This window comes from Microcaecilia unicolor, chromosome 10 (genome assembly GCF_901765095.1).
Source record: "Microcaecilia unicolor chromosome 10, aMicUni1.1, whole genome shotgun sequence".
In the NCBI taxonomy this organism is placed as follows: Eukaryota; Metazoa; Chordata; class Amphibia; order Gymnophiona; family Siphonopidae; genus Microcaecilia; species Microcaecilia unicolor.
This window is the reverse complement of record NC_044040.1, coordinates 148999007-149019837: the sequence shown is the minus strand read 5'-3', so window position 1 is coordinate 149019837 and position 20831 is coordinate 148999007. Positions and strand designations below refer to the sequence as shown.

At 38.8% G+C, this 20831-nt stretch overlaps 1 protein-coding gene across 1 annotated transcript in view; it reads right to left on the bottom strand.

Moving 5' to 3' along the window:
• LOC115478342 (ephrin type-B receptor 1-like) overlaps positions 1-20831 on the bottom strand; it is a 421749-nt gene that overhangs the window by 105097 nt on the left and 295821 nt on the right. The window contains 1 exon segment of the mRNA XM_030215646.1: positions 11704-11866. Coding sequence (XP_030071506.1) covers positions 11704-11866 — 163 coding nt within the window.

Here is a 20831-nt window from a genome sequence, read left to right as displayed (position 1 = left end):
CGCAACTAAATTTAGTCACGATCAATTACACCAACTAAAACCTAGTGGAAATTAGGCGTGGAGCGAGTGTATTCTATAACAATGCACATAGATTGAACAAAAGCCCACGACCTGCACATTCCACTCCCATAACCATGCCTGCTTTTCAGCTATGCAACTTAGAATTTACACGCATCCTGATACAGAATACGCTTAGCAAGCAGTGTGCGTAAATTCTAATTAATGCCAATTAGTGCTGATAATTGCTTAACATCCAATTATCAGTGTTGATTAGCTTGTTAGCTAATTAAGTTATGTGCATTGCTATGGAATACGCTTCTATTTCCACGCGGAAATCAAGGCACAATATATAGGAATCCCGGGGTTAACACACTCAATGTGCAAAAATGATTGAATTGTTGTCTAGTTTGTGCAAGAGAAAGAAAGAAAAAGGAGGACGTAGAGGAGAAGAAATAAAGCTTTCAATGCAATTTGCCTTGAACTTCAATGACAAGACATGAGCTACAACCTAACAATGAACAGAGATTGAGGGGGTCTTTTACAAAGGCACACTACCATTTTTAGTGCACGCTAAATGCTAGAGACGCCCATAGGAATATACGGGCATCTCTAGCATTTAGTGCACACTTATTTTTAGAGCTTGCTAAAAATGCTAGTGAGCCTTTGTAAAAGGACCCCTGAAAGAAGCTACATGGAACAGAGATATAAATATAAAAGAGAGAAAATATAACATATAGAAAACGTATAGCACAGTGGTTCCCAAACCTGGTCCTGGAGGCACCCTAGCCAGTCAGGTTTTCAGGATATCCACAATGAATATTCATGAGAGATTTCATGCACTGCCTCCACTACATGCAAATCTCTTTTGTGAATATTCATTGTGGATATCTTGAAAACCTGACTGGCGGGGATTGCCTCCAGGACCAGGTTTGGGAACCATTGGAATAGCAGATAAGAAGAAATGAGGTAGAGAGAACACAAAGGTTTGCAAGGAGAGTGATTTTTCTGCAGTGTTTGATCTATTCAATCATTCTACTTGACTCCAATGACTACATCAGATCAGGCTAAAAGGTACTGTATATAACTGGTTTGCATCTTATTTCCAGGGTTGGAGCTATCCTGTACAGTTCCAAAGTTACTCCTCTTGGGCATTCTCTTTGGGATCCCCCAGGGATCAATTCTAGCACCTACACTCTAACATCTTTCTTGTTCCCTTACTAATACTAGCCCAATCCCTTGATGTTGCCATGAATATCTATGCTGATGATACATAGATCATCTGCACCCCTTCAAACCCTTCTGAGATCCACACTATCAGTACTAAATTGATAGAACTTGCCAATTGGCTTGAAGAAAATAAACTTATCCTAAATCCCCTAAAATCCAAAACTCTCCTTTTTTCTAATCAAGACAAGAATCCCCTAGTGGCAACTATCCTTCTTCATGATACCGCAATACCTCTGGTTGACACCACAAAAATTCTTGGTGTAACTATTGATAATGAACTAACTGTCAGATTGCAGGTTTCAATGGTAGTACAGAACTCTTTTTACAAACTTTGACTAATTTGCTCTATACAATTCCTACTTCATCCTCCAGCACTCAATATTCTGGTATTCCTTCTAGTGATTAGTCAAATGGATTACTGTAATTCCCTGTATAAAGGATCTTCAATGCCTGCAACTTGTTCAGAACATGGACATTAAGTTCATTTTAAAAAGTACACAAGTATGATCACGTGACACCCCACTTAAAAACTGCTCAGGTCCAAATAAGCAGGTAGCTGACACAGGTGCCTCAGAGCAAGTGTAAATGCTAATGAGGAAATCTTATGTATATCTTCACTCAACATGCAATTAAACTGAAATTTGTTGGCAGAGAATGTGATAAAAGCAGTTAGCTTAGTAGGGTTTAAAAACAAGTTTGGATAATTTCCTAAAAGAAAAGTCTATAAATCATTATTAAGATGGACTTGGGAAAATCCACTGCTTTTTCTAGGATAAGCAGCATAAAATCTGCTTTACTGCTCTGGGATCTTGCCAGGTATTTGTGACCTGGATTGGCCACGGTTGGAAACAGGATACTGGGCTTGATGGATCTTCAGTCTGTCCAAGTATGGCAACGCTTATGTTCTTAAGTTCTTATCCCCTATTGTAAAATGGATATATATATATATATATATATATATATATATATATATATATATATATATATATATATATATATATCTCCTCTTTGAAACTTTGCATGCAACAGCAATTACACATGTAAATAGTGGCATTGTAAAACCTGTATTTACATATTTTTGTCATTTACATGCGTAAATGTTGTTGCTTACAATTGTTGATGCCAAGCAAGTCTTCTAAAATGACCTCCATGGTATATCCTGCATGACAACAGAAACAAAGCAGTATATGCTAGACTCAAAGAAAAATCCAAATAAATTATTGAATCAAAGATCAATGAATAATATTAATTTAAGTGCAAATTGCATAGGTTGGGTAAAGAAACTTGAAACTATCAGCATTCGATTAAGCCTAATAATGCCTGACACAAACTACAAACATAAAGCAGACACAGTTGGTGTTAGGACAAAATCGAAAGAAATTTGTGAATTATTTCATAACTATTATAAGACTCTAGAAGACGATTCCATAACAGTGCAGCTATATTTAAATGCCCAGAGGCTGTCTACATGGTCCCTACTTTCCTTTAAAGAATACTAGTGTAGCTTAGAGATGCAACTATAATTGAGGCAAAACCCATATTGCATTATATTATTTGCCATTTCTATCCCACATTCAGTGGCGTAGGAAGGGGGGGCGGTGGGGTGCCGCTGTGGGGGGGGGGGTGTCAGCTCCACTGGTTCCCTTTTCCGGGGCAGAGAGAGCAGGGAACCAGCGGAGCTGATGCAGCTCCCAACGACGTGCACTCGGGGCGGATCGGCGTTCCCGCCCGCCCCCCGCTTTCGTATGGCAGTAAGAATGCGCTCCGGGGGGGTGCGTGCTGAGGGGGGGTTCACAGCGGTGACCCGCCACGGGTGTCAGCCGCCCTCGCTATGGCACTGCCCACATTAGCTGTAAAGTTCAATGTTGCTTACAACTATAAATTGGAACTAGGTAAAACACAAATAAGTTTAAAGAAAGTAAAAAAAAAACAGTATCAGATTGTTAATCCAAAACTTTCCGGGATAAAAAAAGATCCCAACGACCTGATTTCTAGAGGTAGAGTAGATATCAAATAAGGAAAGCTTGCTGAATGTAAAGATTTATAAATAATATTCCTACAGACTGAGAATTAATATTCCTATCTGACAATTGCATATAACTAGGTGCAATTCTATATAATCATTTGAAAGATAAACGTGCACAGCTTTAAAAATGATCGAGACTTCTCAGGTAGCCAATGCAACCTCACCAGTAACGGAGATGTCCTTTCAAACTTTGGTACTCTACAAATCAGGCGGGCAGCAATGTTCTGCAGCATCTGAAGTTTAGTCAGCAATGGTTTTTTTACAGCCAATATATACAATATTACAACAATCTAAGTTGTTAAGTACCAACGATTATATCAGAAGACGATAGGCTTCTGAAGAAAAATAATTTTTCACCTGTCGCAGCTTCCATAGCAATCTGAAAGCTTTGGATACCCGTGTATCACATGTCAGAGAGTTATCTAACCCAACACCTAAAATTTTCAAAGTATTCTCCAGTTTGTAGGTCACATCATTCAAAGTAAAACTAGTTTCTGTAACTGGTCAAAATGGACTGCTGACTATCAAAAATTTGTCTTATCCTTATTCAATTTAAGGGCCCTGTTTACTAAGAAACGCTATAGGTGCGCTAACTTTTTAGCGCACACTAAAAATTAGCATGCGCTAATGCTAGAGACACCCATAGGAATATATGAGTGTCTCTAGCATTAGCGCATGCTAATTTTTAGTGTGGCTAAAAAGTTAAGGTGCCTACAGCGCGGCTTAGTAAACAGAGCCCTAAGTTTGAACAACACAGTCCATGATTCCAGTGTATCTAAACTGCATTTTATATTAGTTAGAATCTTCTTAATGGAATTTTGAAATGGGATACAGATAGTAATATCATCAACATATATGAAAGGATTTAATCCAAGAGAAGCCAACTTTTTTCCCAGTGAAGCCATAATGATGTTAAATAAAACTGGGGAGATAGGTAACCCCTGTGGTATGGCACATTCTGATCTCCATTCAAAACACAAGGACCCAGGCATGTTCACCCTGTAGGATCTACAACCTAGGAAACCCTAATTCCATCTATAAGCATTTTCTGTGATACCAACACAATCAAGAAGCTGCAGTAAAATATCAGAGTCCACTATGTCAAAGACACTTGATACATCAAACTGCAAAATGATCACTTTATGACCCAAGCTGACTAATCTCCTCAATTCTGAACAGTCTCCGTGCTATACTTTGGTCGGAAACCAGATTGTAATTCATGGAGAATATTGTGATCATCTAAGAACTTCATTAATCATTGGGTAACCAGACCCTTCATTATCTTGTTTAAAAGGGGGGCTGGAGGCCACTAGGTCGATAAGTAGACTCCTCATTTTGCTTCAAATTCTTAGGAATTGGTGTTAATAATATTGTCTCTTTCTCACCGGGATAAAGACCTTGAGCCAGCATGAAATTCAAATACTGTGTTAGATGGACAGTAAATTCTAACGGGGCAGCTCTAAGCATATAACTAGGGCAAATCTCCAACAAACAGGATGAAGATGCATATTTAATCAGATGACATAGTAGATGACAGCAGAAAAAGACCTGCACGGTCCATCCAGTCTGCCTAACAAGATAACTCATTTGTGCTACTTTTTGTATATACCCTACTTTGATTTGTACCTGTGCTCTTCAGGGCACAGACCGTATAAGTCTGCCCAGCACTATCCCCGCCTCCCAACCACCAGTCCCAGAAAGAGATGTAAAAGAGAACAGAGCTGGTATAAGTGCGTGCAGCTAAATGCTAGAGATACATCCTAACTTACAGTATTCTATGCTACATGCAAAAATTATGTAGGCTAACAAACTGAGTAACACAATAATAATGGGTGATTTCAATTCCCCTAATATTGACTGGGTAAATGTAACATCAGGGGATGCAAAATTCCTTGATGAAATCAAGGATTGCTTTATGAAGCTGCTGGTTCAGGAATCAACAAGAAGGGGGAAAACAATTCCAGACCAAGTCCTTAGTGGTGCACATCATCTGGTGCAGGAGGTAATGGTTCTGGGGCCACTTGATAACAGTGATCATAACATGATCAGATTTGATATAATCTCTGGAGTAAATACACACAGGAAATCCAGTATGTTAGTATTTAACTTTCAAAAAGGAGACTATGGTAAAATGAGAAAAATGGTTTAAAAAAACTCTCAGAAAAGCAGCTGCAAAGGTCAAAAATTTACATCAAGACTTCCATCCTGGAAGCCAAAAACAGATATATTCCATGTTAATAAGAAAGGAGGAAGGAAGGGCAAATGATAGCCGGCAGAGTTAAAAACGGAGGTGAAGGAAGCTATTAGAGCTAAAAGAAAATCCTTCAGAAAACGGAAGCAAGATCCGAATGAAAATAATAGGAAAAAGCGTAAGGAATGGCAAGCCAAATGCTAAGTGCTGATAAAGAAGGCAAAAAGAAAATTTGAAAAGAAGATTGCTTTGTAGGCAAAAACACATAGTAAAAATTTTTTTTTTAAGTATATTAGAATCAAGAAGCCAGTAAAAGAACCAGTTGGACTGCAACTGAGGGTTAAAAGGGGCACTCAGGGAAGACAAGGGCATAGCGGAGAGATTAAATACATTTTTTTGCTTTGGTCTTTATCAAGGAAGATGTGGGGGAAATACCAGTGCCAGAAATGGTATTCAGTTCTGATGAGTCAGAAAAACTGTAAACCTGGAAGATGTAATGGGGCAATTTAACAAACTGAAGAGTAGCAAATCACCTGGACTAGATGTATACATCCCAAAGTACTGATAGAACTGAAAAATGAACTTGCAGCGTTATTGTTAGCAATTTGAAATTTATCTTTAAAATCAAGCATGGTACCAGAAGACTGGAGGGTTGTCAATGGAATACCAATTTTTTAAAAAGGATTCCAGAGGTGATCTGCAAAATTATAGCCTGGTGAACCTGACATAGGTGCCGGGAAAAATGGTAGAGACTATTATAAAGAGCAAAATTACAGACCATATTCAAAGGCATGAATTAATGAGACAAAGCCAACATGGATTTAGTCAAGGGAAATCTTGCCTCACCAATCTATTACATTTCATTGAAGGGGCAATAAACATATGGATAAAGGTGAGCTGATCGATATTGTATATCTGGATTTTCAAAAGGCATTTGACAAAAGTACCTCATGAAAGACTCGTGAGGAAATTAGAAAGTCATGGGATAGGAGGCAATGTCCTATTATGGATTAAGAACTGGTTAAAAGATAGAAAGCAGAGAGTAGGGTTAAACAGTCAGTATTCTCAGTAGATAGTGGGGTTCTCCAGGGCTCTGTGCTGGGACTGCTGTTTTTTCCATATTTATAAATGATCTAGAAATGGGAATAAATAGTGAGGTAATTAAATTTGCTGATGGGACAAAGTTATTCAAAGTTGTTAAATCACAAGAGGATTGTAAAAAATTGCAAAAGGACCTTACGAGACTGGGGATCCCAATGGAGATGATGTTTAATGAGAACAAGTGCAAAGTGATACATGTGGGAAAGAGGAACCCAAACTAGAGGTATGTGATACAAGGTTCCACATTAGGAGTCACCAACTGGGAAAGGATCTATCTAGGTGTCATCGTTGATATGTTGAAACTCTCTGGCTAGAAAAGCAAATAGAATGTTAGGAATTATTAGAAAAGGATTTTTACATTTCTGCAATAATGGCCATGTGCTAATTTTCCCATTAGTGTATGGCCATTAGCTTATGAGCACTTACCGAAACCTATGCTGTAGGTGGTAAGGGCTAATTGCACGCCCAAATATCACTATTATAATGTATGCAAGGCACTGAAATGGGAGTGAAATGGCAGATCAGTGCAGAAATACGCTTATGCGCCTAGTTATAGCATGGTGCCTAGGTGCAACTGCAAAGGGGGTAACTAGGTAACTATATCAGAAGCATTTCAGAAAACTGCACACAGTATACCACAAATTTGTGCCAATTTGGGCTCTGGGAATTCCACATGGTTTCAGTTGGGCACAGATTTTGTCGACCAGTGCTATTCTATACAGATCATCCTGGAGTGCCCTTTATAGAATAGCACTGAGTGCCCATTTGTTTTGGTGCCCATTTAATGAATTCAACCCTTACCCTCAAATTCTAAATAGTGCGCCTTAAGCAACGCATGCTAATTTGGCTGCATGGTCAAACTGCACGCAAAACTTAATTAACAAGTCAATCAGCACCGATAATTGGTACTTAGCTATTTAGTGGCACTAGAATTAACGTGCCCAACTTTCTAGGTGTATTCTATTACTTGGTGCACATAAATCCTAATGCACGCAGTCCAAAAGGGGGCATGGCCATAGGATGTCATGACCGTGGTTATGACTGCACTTTTCACTCTCAACTTGTCATCAGGTGGTCAGCTTCAGAAGTAACTTCAGTTTGTTCCCTTTGCACTGTTGCCTCTGCTGCCACTTCCTGTGTGTTCCAAGCCTCACTCTGGTGTTGTGTGTTTCAAGCCTCTTTCCTTTAGTGTTTCCACTTCCTGTGTGTTCCAAGCCTCTCTCTGGTGTTCAGTGTGTTTCCTGCCTCTGTTCTATAGTTGTGACATCATCAGTGAGGGCCTTTATATGGAAGTGGAGGACATCTACTGGTCTGTTTCTGTCAGTCTGTGTGCTTATTGCACTTCTGGTCTGTTCCAGTCCTGTTAGTCCAATCTTTGTTGGAGGGTTTTGCCTGCTGCTGCCGCTCGTTGACAGCAGCCCAAGAGCTCACATTGCTCCTGGGTCTGAGATAGTTTGCTTAGACCCTGAGACCATGACAGTTTGCAAAAGGCCTCCATGGCCGAGACCGTGACATAGGAGTGGAATGGGTGGGTTGTGGGTGTTTCAATAAATTATGCGCACTATTATAGAACTAGTAAAAAAGGCCCGTTTCTGACACAAATGAAACGGGCACTAGCAAGGTTTTCCTCGGAGTGTGTATGTTTGAGAGAGTGTATGTGAGAGTGACTGTGTGTGAGAGAGAGAGTGAATGTGCGAGTGTGTGTGTGTGAGAGAGAGTGGGTCTGGGTGCGAGTGTGTCTGTGAGAGAGAGAGTGTGTGTGTGAGAATGAGTGTGTGCAAGTGCATATGTGAGACACAGTGTGAGAGAGAGTGTGTTTCACACAGATACAGTGTGTGCGTGAGAGAGCGTGTGTGTGAGACACAGACTCTCTGTGAGACTGAGTGTATGAGACCAAGAGAGTGTGTGAGTGACTGTGTGACACATAGAGAGTGAATGTGATACAGTGTGAGACATAGTGTGTGAGAGACAGTGTGTGAGAGTGAGAGAAAGAGAAAGACACTGAGTGTGAGAGAGAGAGAGTGTGTGTGTGACAGAGATATCTCCCCCCCCCCCTCTCTGGTGTCTGAGCGTTACTGTGCAGGACGCTAAGCTCTGGCTGTGCTTCAAGGAACTGACCAATCCTATTTAATAGAATGCACCTCCAACATTCTGAAACCAAGAAACCTCGTGTGGTTTGTCACTTCTGCTTGTGACGAACCCAGAAGTTCGTGATGTCAATTCAGGAGATGGATACAGAGAGCAGGAATGCCTCAGCCATGCAGTCAGCTTCAGAATGCTGGAGGTGCGTTTTATTATATAGGATACACCAAATCGTATTTAGGCTTGGTTTTAGGTGGCCTACAGGGGTGTGCCTACATTTTAGTCACATAAATGGCACATGAGTGTATTCTATAAACTACATGTAACTTTAGGAATAATTTATAGAATCACGCTAACCTCTTGGTTTTTTGGCACTGAGTTTTAAGGCACCATATTTAGAATTCTTCCCACAGTGCATAACTGTGAGTCATACACATGGGCATGTTGCCAAACAATGTGCACAACTTATAGAATACTATCAGTTGTGCACCTTGAATGACACACCTAGGCATGCCCACTTATACCAGCCACTGACCTGGTGTAAGTGATCACACCTAACATTTGGCTCACCAAAGCAGGTTTGTGCTAGTATTCTATTACGACTGAGGCACGCCTAAGTACCATTAAAGAATTAGTGCTAAGCGCACCCTATTGTGGCACTTGCCTCTTGGACCCAAATTATAGAATTGCCCCAATAACTTACTGACATGAAGGAACACATAAGTAAAGTTTTTTATTGTTACATGTTTAGAACATAAGTGGTATATATGTCTAACACAAAGTTTAAAAGTTCTCCCCACCTTATCTCAATTTAAAACTGACTTAAAAACCCACTTATTTTTAGAGGCCTTTGGTTGTTAGCGGAGAGTGCATGACACAGCAGTAATCCTGTCATCCTAGTGTTTTTCCCCTCCCTCCCTTCTCTCTTTCCTCTATGACATTGTAGTTCTTCCCCTCGGCCTTCTGTGTCAATATGTTCCATCAGTTAAGCATATGCAATTGTCTTTTCCTCGCCCCATTAGGTTGTAAGCCGCTCAGATACCAGTTTGATGGATGGCATAGAAAGCCCTTAATAAACTTGAAACTTGAAGTGTGATAAATAAATAAATAAATAAACACGGAACTATTGGCCAAGCCAAAATTACACAAGACCTTAAAAAAATAAGTCTAAATATTGTAAGTCTGTTAATTAAAAAACATATCTCTAAAGTTTTGAAGAACGAAGAGGAATCATCAATCCACTGCTGGAAATAAATAATGTTGTGGCATCCTTTCAACTTCAACTGGTTAAGAGAAAACCTAATGGCAGGTATAAAAGTACCTGTGGTTCCAATTTAGAAAGCAGCAGAATAGCCAACAAAGTGGAGGAACAGCATAAAATCACTACAGTAGTCACGGGATGAATGGAGATAAGTAGGCCGAACACAGATAAGTAGGGTTATCGATGGACCTTCCAACACATACTCATACACTGATAGGTACACAAAGTACGTTTATTGAGAGAGCAGCTAGGACCCGACACAGAACTGTGTTTCAGCATAAATGCCTGCCTCAGGAATCTAAAAATTGACAAATACAAATGATTTACGAAAACCATTCCCAAAGAACAAGCGGATAGGGCTCTTCACTAGTTTTTCAGCTAAGACAAGAAAGCACTGTAAAGATCATACAAGAGTAGATGAGGACAAAAGAGTATTAGAATGCAGTAGGATGTGATTGAGAGGGAAATGTGTAGACATAATGGGGGGGGGGGGGGGGAGAACCAAAATCAAGATATAAAGAAAGGAAACAACTGTATCAGTTTGGTTTATATATTTTGTAACACGCGTCTTTAATTTTTGGCAATCCCGTACACTGTGTATTGTAGTGTTGGAATCATATGTATCTCTACCTTTTTCATATCAGCAATAAAAATACATTTTTGAAATATAGATATAGAAAAGCAAAGGGAAAGGGAGGGAAAAATGAACAGTGACACTAAAAGAACAGCTAGAAAGAAAACCTCACATATATATGAACTGGATGCTAGAGTGGAAGAAACTGGGATACCTGACTCAAGTCAAACTGGGGATGGGAGGCCCGCAAAATAAATTGTTTCTATGATGTTAGCAAACTTGGACTGGGTGGATTACAAGTTATTTGAGAGAGAGCGATAAAATGAATTTCTTTTTACATCGGCATTGAGAGAATGCATGATAGCTACCGCAAAACCATATGGATTCTCACAGCTATTTTTCTGAATTGTATATTGCTCAATTTTTACTCATTCATACAATTTCCCCTTCCTTTCATTAGCAGCCTCACAATAAGCGCAGCCTTTATGTTCTGCCAGTTAGAGAGGAATGCCCATCATGGGAAGGCACCCACCATGCCAGTGTGGGAAGAACATTCCTACTTCACCTGCCATATGAGCAAGCAGATACATACACATCTTTCATGTAAAGGATACATTATAAAATTCAATTAGGTATCTGATGAGTCAGAGAAACTGTAAACCTGGAAGATGTAATGGGGCAATTTAACAAACTGAAAAAATTTAAAAGATTTAAAACAGATTACTAGCATAGTTGGTGATTAAGTCAGCATCCCCTTTAATCACTTGGCTCTCTACATGCTGGCCCATTGGGAGAGGCTTTATGATGAGACAAGTTTATTTAATCCCATAATAGCAGTATGGTATGTTTGTATAAGACATACAGTCTTCCTTGATTTCCCTCTCTTGCCTTTTCATCTTTTATTTATCATTTACTTCCATCCCTTTCCATCATTAGCTTTTCTTTTCCTTCCCTTTCATTCCCTCACTAGAGTACTCTCTTCCCTTTTCTTCACCTCTATGTCCCTATCTTTTCCTTTCCGCTTTTATCTTTTCCTCATCTTTTGCTTTTTTGCTCCCCTTCATCTTTTAATCTCATTTTCTGTTTTCACTCTCCTATATTTTGTTTCTTCTGCTCATGTATCTCTCAAGCTCTTTCATCCTTTCATATTCTCTCTTTCTTCCTTTGTCTATTTATTCATTTCTATTCTTGCCGATTTTCTCTGACATCCATCTAGTAAGCATCTTGACAGTCACACTTACCATCCGTCAGAGTCTGGAAGCACATTTTCCCACTGTACTGGCCATAGCCGGCCACCGTTCTAGCGCGCACCTGTACCACATACACCATGCCGGGCCTTAACCCATCAATCCTGGCGGTATTAGTTTGGCTCTTGGCCATGGAAGAGTTGTATTCGTTTTGGTCCTTCAAAGAGAGACAGAAGAAATAAGACCTTAGTAAAACACAAATAAATTTATTTACAAGCTGCATCTAATGAGCATTCCTGTTGGAGGTTCCATGTTCTGGACATCAGTTGAATGGCGAATACCTTCCTGTTGGCGAAGACTTAAGCATTTTCTTGAACAGGACATAAAAGGAAGATATATAGTTATTTCTGCTTACAGAGCAAAATTTGGTAATACTAAAATATAACAGTATAGGAGAAGTCCTCATACCTAAATCCTACTACATTTTATTGGCCATTGCTTAGTAGGTACCACTTCACTATAAGAAACCAGAATGTTTATATTTATGTTTAATTGTGATATACAGTTCTTACTGGAAATTGATAAATCAGTTGCTGATACACTAGATATGATAATCCTTTGTCTCAGTCCCATCAATTGTTCACTACAAGAAAATCATCTAAAACATAACATGTCAAAAACACAGATTTTATTTCTATCCAGTTTTCCAGTTGTTGATTTTCCTTCACATTGTCAGATTGATGATTTGTCAATTCATATTGTTGACAACTTTCGTAACCTACAAGTTATATTGGCTTCTGCTCTCTCTATGAAACCTCAGGTTATGAAAGTAGTTAGAACAGTGTTTAGTAAATTCAAATTAATTAGGAGATTACGTGATTTTCAAGATTTTTCAAATTTCAGATTTATTGTCCAGAGTGTAGTAATGTCATGTTTTGATTACTATAATGGCTTACTGGTAGGGATGTGCGGAGGATCTCTGAAGGCTCTGCAAACTGCACAGAATACTGCAGCACGGGTTCTTTTTGGTTATTCATGATATTGTCATATTACTCCTATCTCAAAGAAGTTTCATTTAAGATTTTACTTCTGGACTTTAAAGTGCTGAACAACTTGATTTCACCTGTTCTTAGTTCTACTTTATGTATATATCAACCCAGACTAGCTTTCAGATCATCTGATGCTAGCCTGTTATCGATGTCCTCTTATAAAGTGGTTAGATTGGAAGAATATCATTCTACAATTTTTTAAGTGGTTGGTCCTAAATTATGAAATGAGCTCCCATTGAATCTGAGAACAATGAAGAACACTGATCTGTTCAAGAAAGAACTGAAAACTGTTCTATTCCGGCAAGCTTGTGATGAATAGAATGATTTGATTTTCCCCCAGTGAGGTTAACAGAAATCTATGAATTGTATGAGAATATTGTAAACATGTTTATTTTGTTTGCTTCATATAGGTATTCTAATGTGATTGTCTTGTCATAAACCACCAGGTTATAAATATTTTAAATAAATAAATAATATACTGCCTGTCACATCCCCTAAAAATAAGTACAGTCTACGTCCATGAGAAACAATCCATGCCAACTATAAGTCTTTGCACTGATAGATCCTTTTTGGCATATGAACTTGGTATGTTCAGTTAGCCCAGAAAGAAATGCCAGGTTCCTGAAATCTGTAAGTGAAATTCAAATATAGCCAAATTACCCACTGGCCCTCCTGAGCAGGTAATGATTGCAGAAGCTACCTTTTGAGTGGCGAGGACTTATAAGAATTGGCTTGCCATTGTAGGTCTTAAAGAATACAAGAGAAGAAAGCTTGAGGGTAAAAAAACACACATACATGTAATTAATTTAAGGGCTTAGATTGAGAAAAACATCTTATGAGTTAAATAATTTTATGTATATAGGGGCCCTTTTACTAGGTGGCGGTAAGCCCATAACGGGCTTATCGTGCACCAAACAGGAACTACCACCGGGTTACCACAGCAGCCCAATGGTAGTTCCCACCCCCAGCGTACGCCATTTCTGGTGCTACAAAAATATTTTCTGTTTTTATAGCACCAGTGTTTACCTGGCAGTAATTGGACAGTGCCATGTGCTGCCTGGTTACCACCAGGTTAGCACAAAAGCCTTTATCACCACTTCAATGAGTGGCGGTAAGTGTTCCCCACCTGAAATGGCTGCTTGGTAAGTGGTTCACCTACCACACAGCCATTTCTTTTCAGAAAAAAAGAGACAGCCTTTTACCCACGGCAGTAAAAGGGGACCTCAGCATGCATCAAAAGCACATGCTGACTAGCACAGGCCCCATTTTATCACAGCTTTCTAAAGGACAAAGAGGGGCATTTTCGATATGATGTCTAAGTTGGAGTTTGGATGTTTTGCACTAGGTATACCCAAATCTGAATAAAAAATATAGCCATTTTCAAAAAAGCATATGTAACATCTTTTTGTGCTTTGTGAGTTTATCTATTTGGGCCATTTTCAGAAAAAAAAAAAACATACAAGTGAAAAACAGAGAAAATCAAGCCATGGGAATGTAGGAGGAACCAGCACTTTTAGTTCTAAAAACAGGTCTAGACCAAAGTTTTTATTTTCTTCCATTATGGCTGTAAAATGTACAAGAGTTTGCAGAGGCAGGCTTAGGCACACCTTAAGCCTGCCTCTGCAACACCCCTTACACATGCCCCTTGTGATTTGGATGCATTGCAAAATAGGTTTTGAAATTACCAATTTGGACGTTTTGAGAAGAAATTTGTCTAAATGCTGCTTTATGACACTTTTTAAATGTTTTTAAACTTTTTAAACATTTGCTGGATAAACTTATGTTTGAAGTAAACATTTTGTAGAAGGGTGTTGTTTTCCTGTGAACAGGTATAAGAGGACTATTCCTATATGATAATAAGTGATGTTTGATTTCACCCACCCTCTCTCCCCATCTTTTACCCACCCCAGGCACATTCTTTGATATATTACTCCAGGGGGACTTCTGCGCAAACAAATTGAAAATTCTGTGTAAAAAAACTGAAAATTCTGCACACTTAATTTGTAATTTTTTCCCCAGAAATCCCCTATTATAAGGGCTGGCATCTCCCCCCCCCCCCCCCCCCCCCGGCACGAAATACCCTCTCCGCCCCTCTCTAGTTTCCCTGCACTTTCACGCAGACCTCCACACCATTCCCATGCACACGCACACACCCAACACCTCATCTACCTTTATCCAGCCCCCCACACTCCATCCACCGTTTTTTCAGCCTCTTCACTGCATCCACATTCTATAGAATAGTGTTAGACTAGTGCTTAGCGCCAGGAACCACAACTACATTTAGGCATGACCATTTCCACCAATGAAACCTTGGTGTAAATCCCCGCACCTAAATTAGGTGCAGATTCCCCTAATTCTCTAGTTACGAAGGTCCTTGATCTGCCCATCACACACTCATGGCTACACCCCTTTTTGGACCTGTGCATAAAATTTACATGTGGATCCGGCACCTATATTTACAAATGTACATTTTAATTCATTCCAATTAGCACCAATAATTGCTAAATATCTCAATATTGATGCTAATTGGCTCGTTATTCAATTAATTGTGCAAATTGGGCACATGTCCAAATTTGCGAATGCAATTTTTAGTGCTTTTTATAGAATTCAGGGGTATGTATGTAACTGGGAGACATGCCCATGGCTCGCTCATATTCCACTCTTGTGTATGCCCCCCTTGCAATTAGTACCTAAGTGCAATAGCACCTACCTTATAGAATAGCACCTAGTGCATTTAGGGCCTTTATTACAAAGCAGCGGTAAGCCCAATGTAGGCTTACCACTCGCTAAAAAGGAAGCACCGCCGGGCTACTGCAGCAGCCCGGTGCTAGTTCCCACTCCCAGTGTGCTGGTATATCTGGCACTACAAAAATATTTTATTGGGTTTGAAGAAGCCAGCTAGATGATCAATGTGGAATAATGATTCAGATAAATAATAACTGGGGATAATCAGGTTAATACCATGTTTTCTATGTTTACTGTTGTTTAATTGATCTCCTTGTCTTGTTTCAAGCTCCATGAAAGTAAAAAAAAGGGGAATAAAGAATAACAGTTCACATTTGAGTAAAATGAACTCTTCCCCACGTGGAGGGGCATTTTCGAAAGGGATGGCCAAGTTTCGATGAGGACGTCCTCGCAAAACGTCCAAGTGTTAGGCACGCCCAAGTCCCGCCTTCGCTATGCCTCCGACATGCCCCCTTGAACTTTGGCCATCCCTGCGACGGAAAGCACTTGGGTACGTCCAAAATCGGCTTTCGATTATACTGATTTGGACGACCCTGGGAGAAGGACGTCAATCTTCCGATTTATGTCGAAAGATGGGCATCCTTCTCTTTCGAAAATGAGCCCAATAGTGTTCTATGCTAGTTTTCTGTAATGATGCTGTCCCACTCAAAATATTGGTATGTACGCTGGAAAGAGCACAGAATAAATAAACTTCATATTTAAAATGGTGATGAGTCACCGTATTGAACCCAATATTCAAAAAAACTTACAGTATGATTCTGCTTTTATTGCAGTCTTTATAAGTTTATCATGTTATGTTATATATTGCTGGAATACTATTTTTTATTAATATGATTGATTGCACTTAGGCACATTAGATTAATCTCACTTGATTAGGATTATTGATATTTTCCTATTATGTCACAGCACTTTTTTTTTCATTTTCATTCTAGCTCTGTTAGTGGCAGACCTGCATTGTTTGATAAGAAATTTTGTAAATTCTTGTGCTAAGCTGAGCAGCAGTACCTGATGATGTTCTGTTTTTTTTATGTCTTTCTTTCCCTTATGTTTGTATTCATATGTGTTAAGAAACTATATATATATATATATATATATATATTATATGAATACGTTTCTTCTGGTTTATTTTGATGAATTTTAGTATTTCACTCTGATTATGTTTTTATTCATTAACATTTTTGTATTTTGCCATACCCCTGATGCAGGTGATTTGTTGCCGAAACATGGCCCGTGTCAGGTCTTCTTAATAATGAACTTTCCATTGTCTTATTTATTTATTTAATTGTTGCATTTGTATCCCACATTTTCCCACCTATTTGCAGGCTCAATGTGGCTTACATTCTGCCGTAGTGGCAATCGCCATTTCCGGAATGAGAAATACAAAGTGGTGTTGCTTTAAAGCTCATAAGTGACAGAGTAAATTAGGCAGTCAAGTATAGAGAGTTCATTCCGGCATGAGAAATAAAGTGGTATTGCGTTAAAGTTCATTAGTGGCAGAGTAACTCCTAACCATGACTCTTACTCAACACCCTCACTTATCACCCCTACCACTGCAATTTCCCCACCCCTAGCTGTCTGTTCGTCTGTCCAATTTAGATTGTAAGCTCTGTTGAGCAGGGACTGTCTTTTCATTTAATTTGTACAGCGCTGCATAAGTCTAGTAGCGCTATAGAAATGTTTAATAGTAGTAGTAGTAGTAGTAGTAGTATATGAAGCAGTCGAGTATAAAGAGTTTGGTTTTGTCCAGTTCTGGCATAGGTTTCGTTGTCCTGCTCCTGAAGGTCCATTTGTGCTTTTTTTTTCTGCTCAAATTGAATTTTAGAACATATTAGGTGCTGCTATAAGACAGAACAGAGAATTAACCCTGATACAGTGAAATGCGAAACAGGGATTCCCTGTCAGGATTGAAAGATTGAAATCTTCTTTCTGGCATAAAGATGTTGAACATTAGAGCAACATTAAGAAGTAATTTTTCTAATTTTATAAGTGGTTTTTGAGATGTTTGGAAAGGAGAAGTGTGCAATGTTCTGCAATATACTGTTAAGGTTTCAGCAGCAAAAAGAGTAATATTTGAATGACAGCATCAAGATTGATATTATATTAAATGTGGAGTTCTTTAACCAATAATGTGAAAATTCACTCCTATTTCTAGTGAAACGTTTGAGTGACATACTGAGGTTTTTTTCTCCATGTTATGTTTAAGTATTGGAAACTATTTGTGATATAATTTTGCTTGCTGATCCTTAGCAATTTTCTTGAAACAGACAAATTGGTGATTTTCAGACTGAATTTCTCTTTCTTTCCTAAATTCACCATCTAAGAAAAGGATCTTGGATCCACTCTGACAACATAAAGAGGTACATTTTTGAAAGGACGTCAAAGTCAGAACGTCACAAACGAGCGCCCATCTCACATGTATTTTCCAACAGGACACAGCCTGTTAGAAAATATGTGAGATAGACATCCATGTGTTTGAAACGTCCAGCATAAACATCCATTTTACAAAGTGAAATGGCAAAATTATGAACGGGGCAAAACAAGGGATATGGATGTCTGTATAGCAGCATTCTTAGAAAACAGCCACACAGACATCCTTGCAAAGCAGAGGGGCAGCTTAGTTGTTAGTGCAGTAGATTGTAAATCAAGGGACCCACGTTCAAATCCCATGTCAACTCTTTTTTTTTTTTTTTTTTTTTTTTTTTTTTAGTAATTGTGAGTCATCCAGAAATAGAAAAATACCCACTGTACCTGAATGTACATCACTTCAATAGACTTCAGGCTTGCACGTGCCTAATGTATTTAGGTACAGTAGGCATTTTTCTGTTTCTGGAGGGCTCACAATTTAAAAAACAAAAGAGATGAAGTCAGATTTTGAACCTGTGTCCCTTGGTTTACAGTCCACTGCAATAACTACTAGGCCTACTCCTCAGAATTGCTTATTACTCTGTTAAGAATGTTCATAGTACCTGATGCTGTCATAGGTACGTGTGTCCCTTTTGCTATATGGACATTCTGCAGTGTTGGATGTCCATATCCTGTCTTTGCAAAATTGGGATCTGGACGTCCCTGCAATATGGACATCCGAATGCCAGTTTTCAGACATCCAAAAATAAGCACCAAAATCTTCAGCTCAGTGTACAACAGAATCCAGAAAAGCAAACAGGATTTATGAATTATTTGGCAAGTTTCTGTTTAAAGTCCACTCAATGTACTCTTTTCAAGATAATTTTCACTATAGAATCATCATTTTATCCTTCAGCGTTCTCTCGTTCCCTCTCTTATTTATTTATTAGGATTTATTTACCGCCTTTTTGAAGGAATTCACTCAAGGTGGTTGTCCACACATCAAAAACATGTTTTTAAGAGCTAATCTAAAGCTCTTCTTTGGCTATATAATGGGTATAGAGTGCAGTGTTCTTTTTTTGTATCTAATGTCCAATCAGAAAAAACTATTCTGCCAGACTAGATGCTGGGAGGGCACATTATCATTGTCCATTAAACTTTTGAACTGCAATTCTGATCTCCTTCCTGCAGAATACAATATAGGGACTTTTAAAATCTCAAATATATCCCCTGCTTGAATGCTTAGGAATATCAGACTGTTCAAAGAACACAATACACACATAAAGACAGGCGGTAACTGTCATGGAACATACTAAAAGTGTATTCTTCAGTGAAATTACTGAGATCTGTAAGCTCTGACAAGAGATACTTTAGAGAAACAAGAAACAGATCTTAATCACTGAAATGGATTACATTAGAAAACTTTAGATATAGAACAGAGTAAAAATGTCAGCTACTCTAGTTTGGTGATAAATCCCACTGAACAGAGGCCCTGAGACGGCCAGGCCATATTTGCTTAGTATACCAGTTCTCGGTTACTGTATAGATAAAAACCCAAGCTGTGTTCTTCCTGCTTGTGTCACCATTTATCTACTGGTCTATGCCGAAAAATTAAGCAAAAAAAAACAAAAAACAAGTGAATGCTCCAAAGCATTTTTCATTGTGTGTCATAACTGAAGGAGTTTTAAAAGGTGATTTTATCTGGTAAATTAAACAAATGTGCATATTAGTCAACCTACTGAGTCTGAAAGGTGACTTTGTAATTTTTCACACAGAAAGGTGAAATTTCAGAATCTTGACTCATTTCAGTAGTTATGTGTAGAACACCATTTTTATACATGAAGACAAATGATTCAGTGCTGGTGAATCATACATACTATTTCTAAGATAGCTAAATTGATAGAGGCAAGTGGCACCTTATAGACCAGCCATTCCCAACCTAGTCCAGGGTTTTCAGGATATCCACAATGAATATTCATGAGTTAGATTTGCATGCAATTGAGGCAGCACATGCAAATCTATCTCATACATATTCTTTATGGATATCCTGAAAACCTGATTTGACTAGGTGTGCCCTGAGGACTGGGTTGGGAACGGCACCTTATAAACTAACCAATTTATTGAGGCATGAGCTTTTAAGCACCTGATGAAGTGGCCTATGGTCCTCAAAAGCTCATGTCTCAATAAATTGGTTAGTCTATAAGTTGCCATTTGCTTTGGTCAATTTAGTTATACCAGAATAATATGGCTATCTCTTTTTAAGATATTTCTAAGGTATACATAAAGCTCACACTTTTCTATGCAGACTGCATTGTATCATAGGACATGGATACCATAAAAATACTTAAGTAGTGAATTAACTTGGGAGCAGACTTTGAAGGTAATAATAATATTGATAAAATTTGAACTACTGGGCACTGTGCAGAACAGGATCTTCAATTTTGAGTCCTGTCTCTGGAATGGTCAGCATGAGCCAAGTGTTCCCTAGGGAGAGAAATGGATACCACTCCTGTTGTGACTTCTACTGGCTAAAGGAGCAATGATATGGATTAGTCTCAGAGATTTCCATTCAATTCTCCTTGGCAACAAAATTATTTGGGTTGCCTGGTCAGATGGTCTGGAATGGGGAGGTATGTATGTAGCCTCCCTGAGGACATACTTCTAATATGGAGGGTACCACTCAATACTTAGGGCTTAATCCTGATCTCCTCCGACAGGGGAAAGGTTTTACTTTCAGGGCACAAGGTGTTTGAAACAGTTACAAGGAAACAGACCACGTAATAGACTGTACTAGGAAACATTTCCAAAATAAACAGGCTGCAACTATAATGGTATTTGAAGCAGTTCTCACACATAGATTGTTATTCTTTCAAGCACATTTTCCTGGATATCCTCTCTTCACTTCTCTGGACTTTAGATTCCCTTTTAACTTTTGCTAGGATTCCTTACTCCCCAGAGACTCATTGTTTCTCCAAATTCTCCTTTTTACTCCTTTTCATCTGAAGCAGAGTCCCAGAATGTCTCCTTTCTCATCTCACCTCTTCT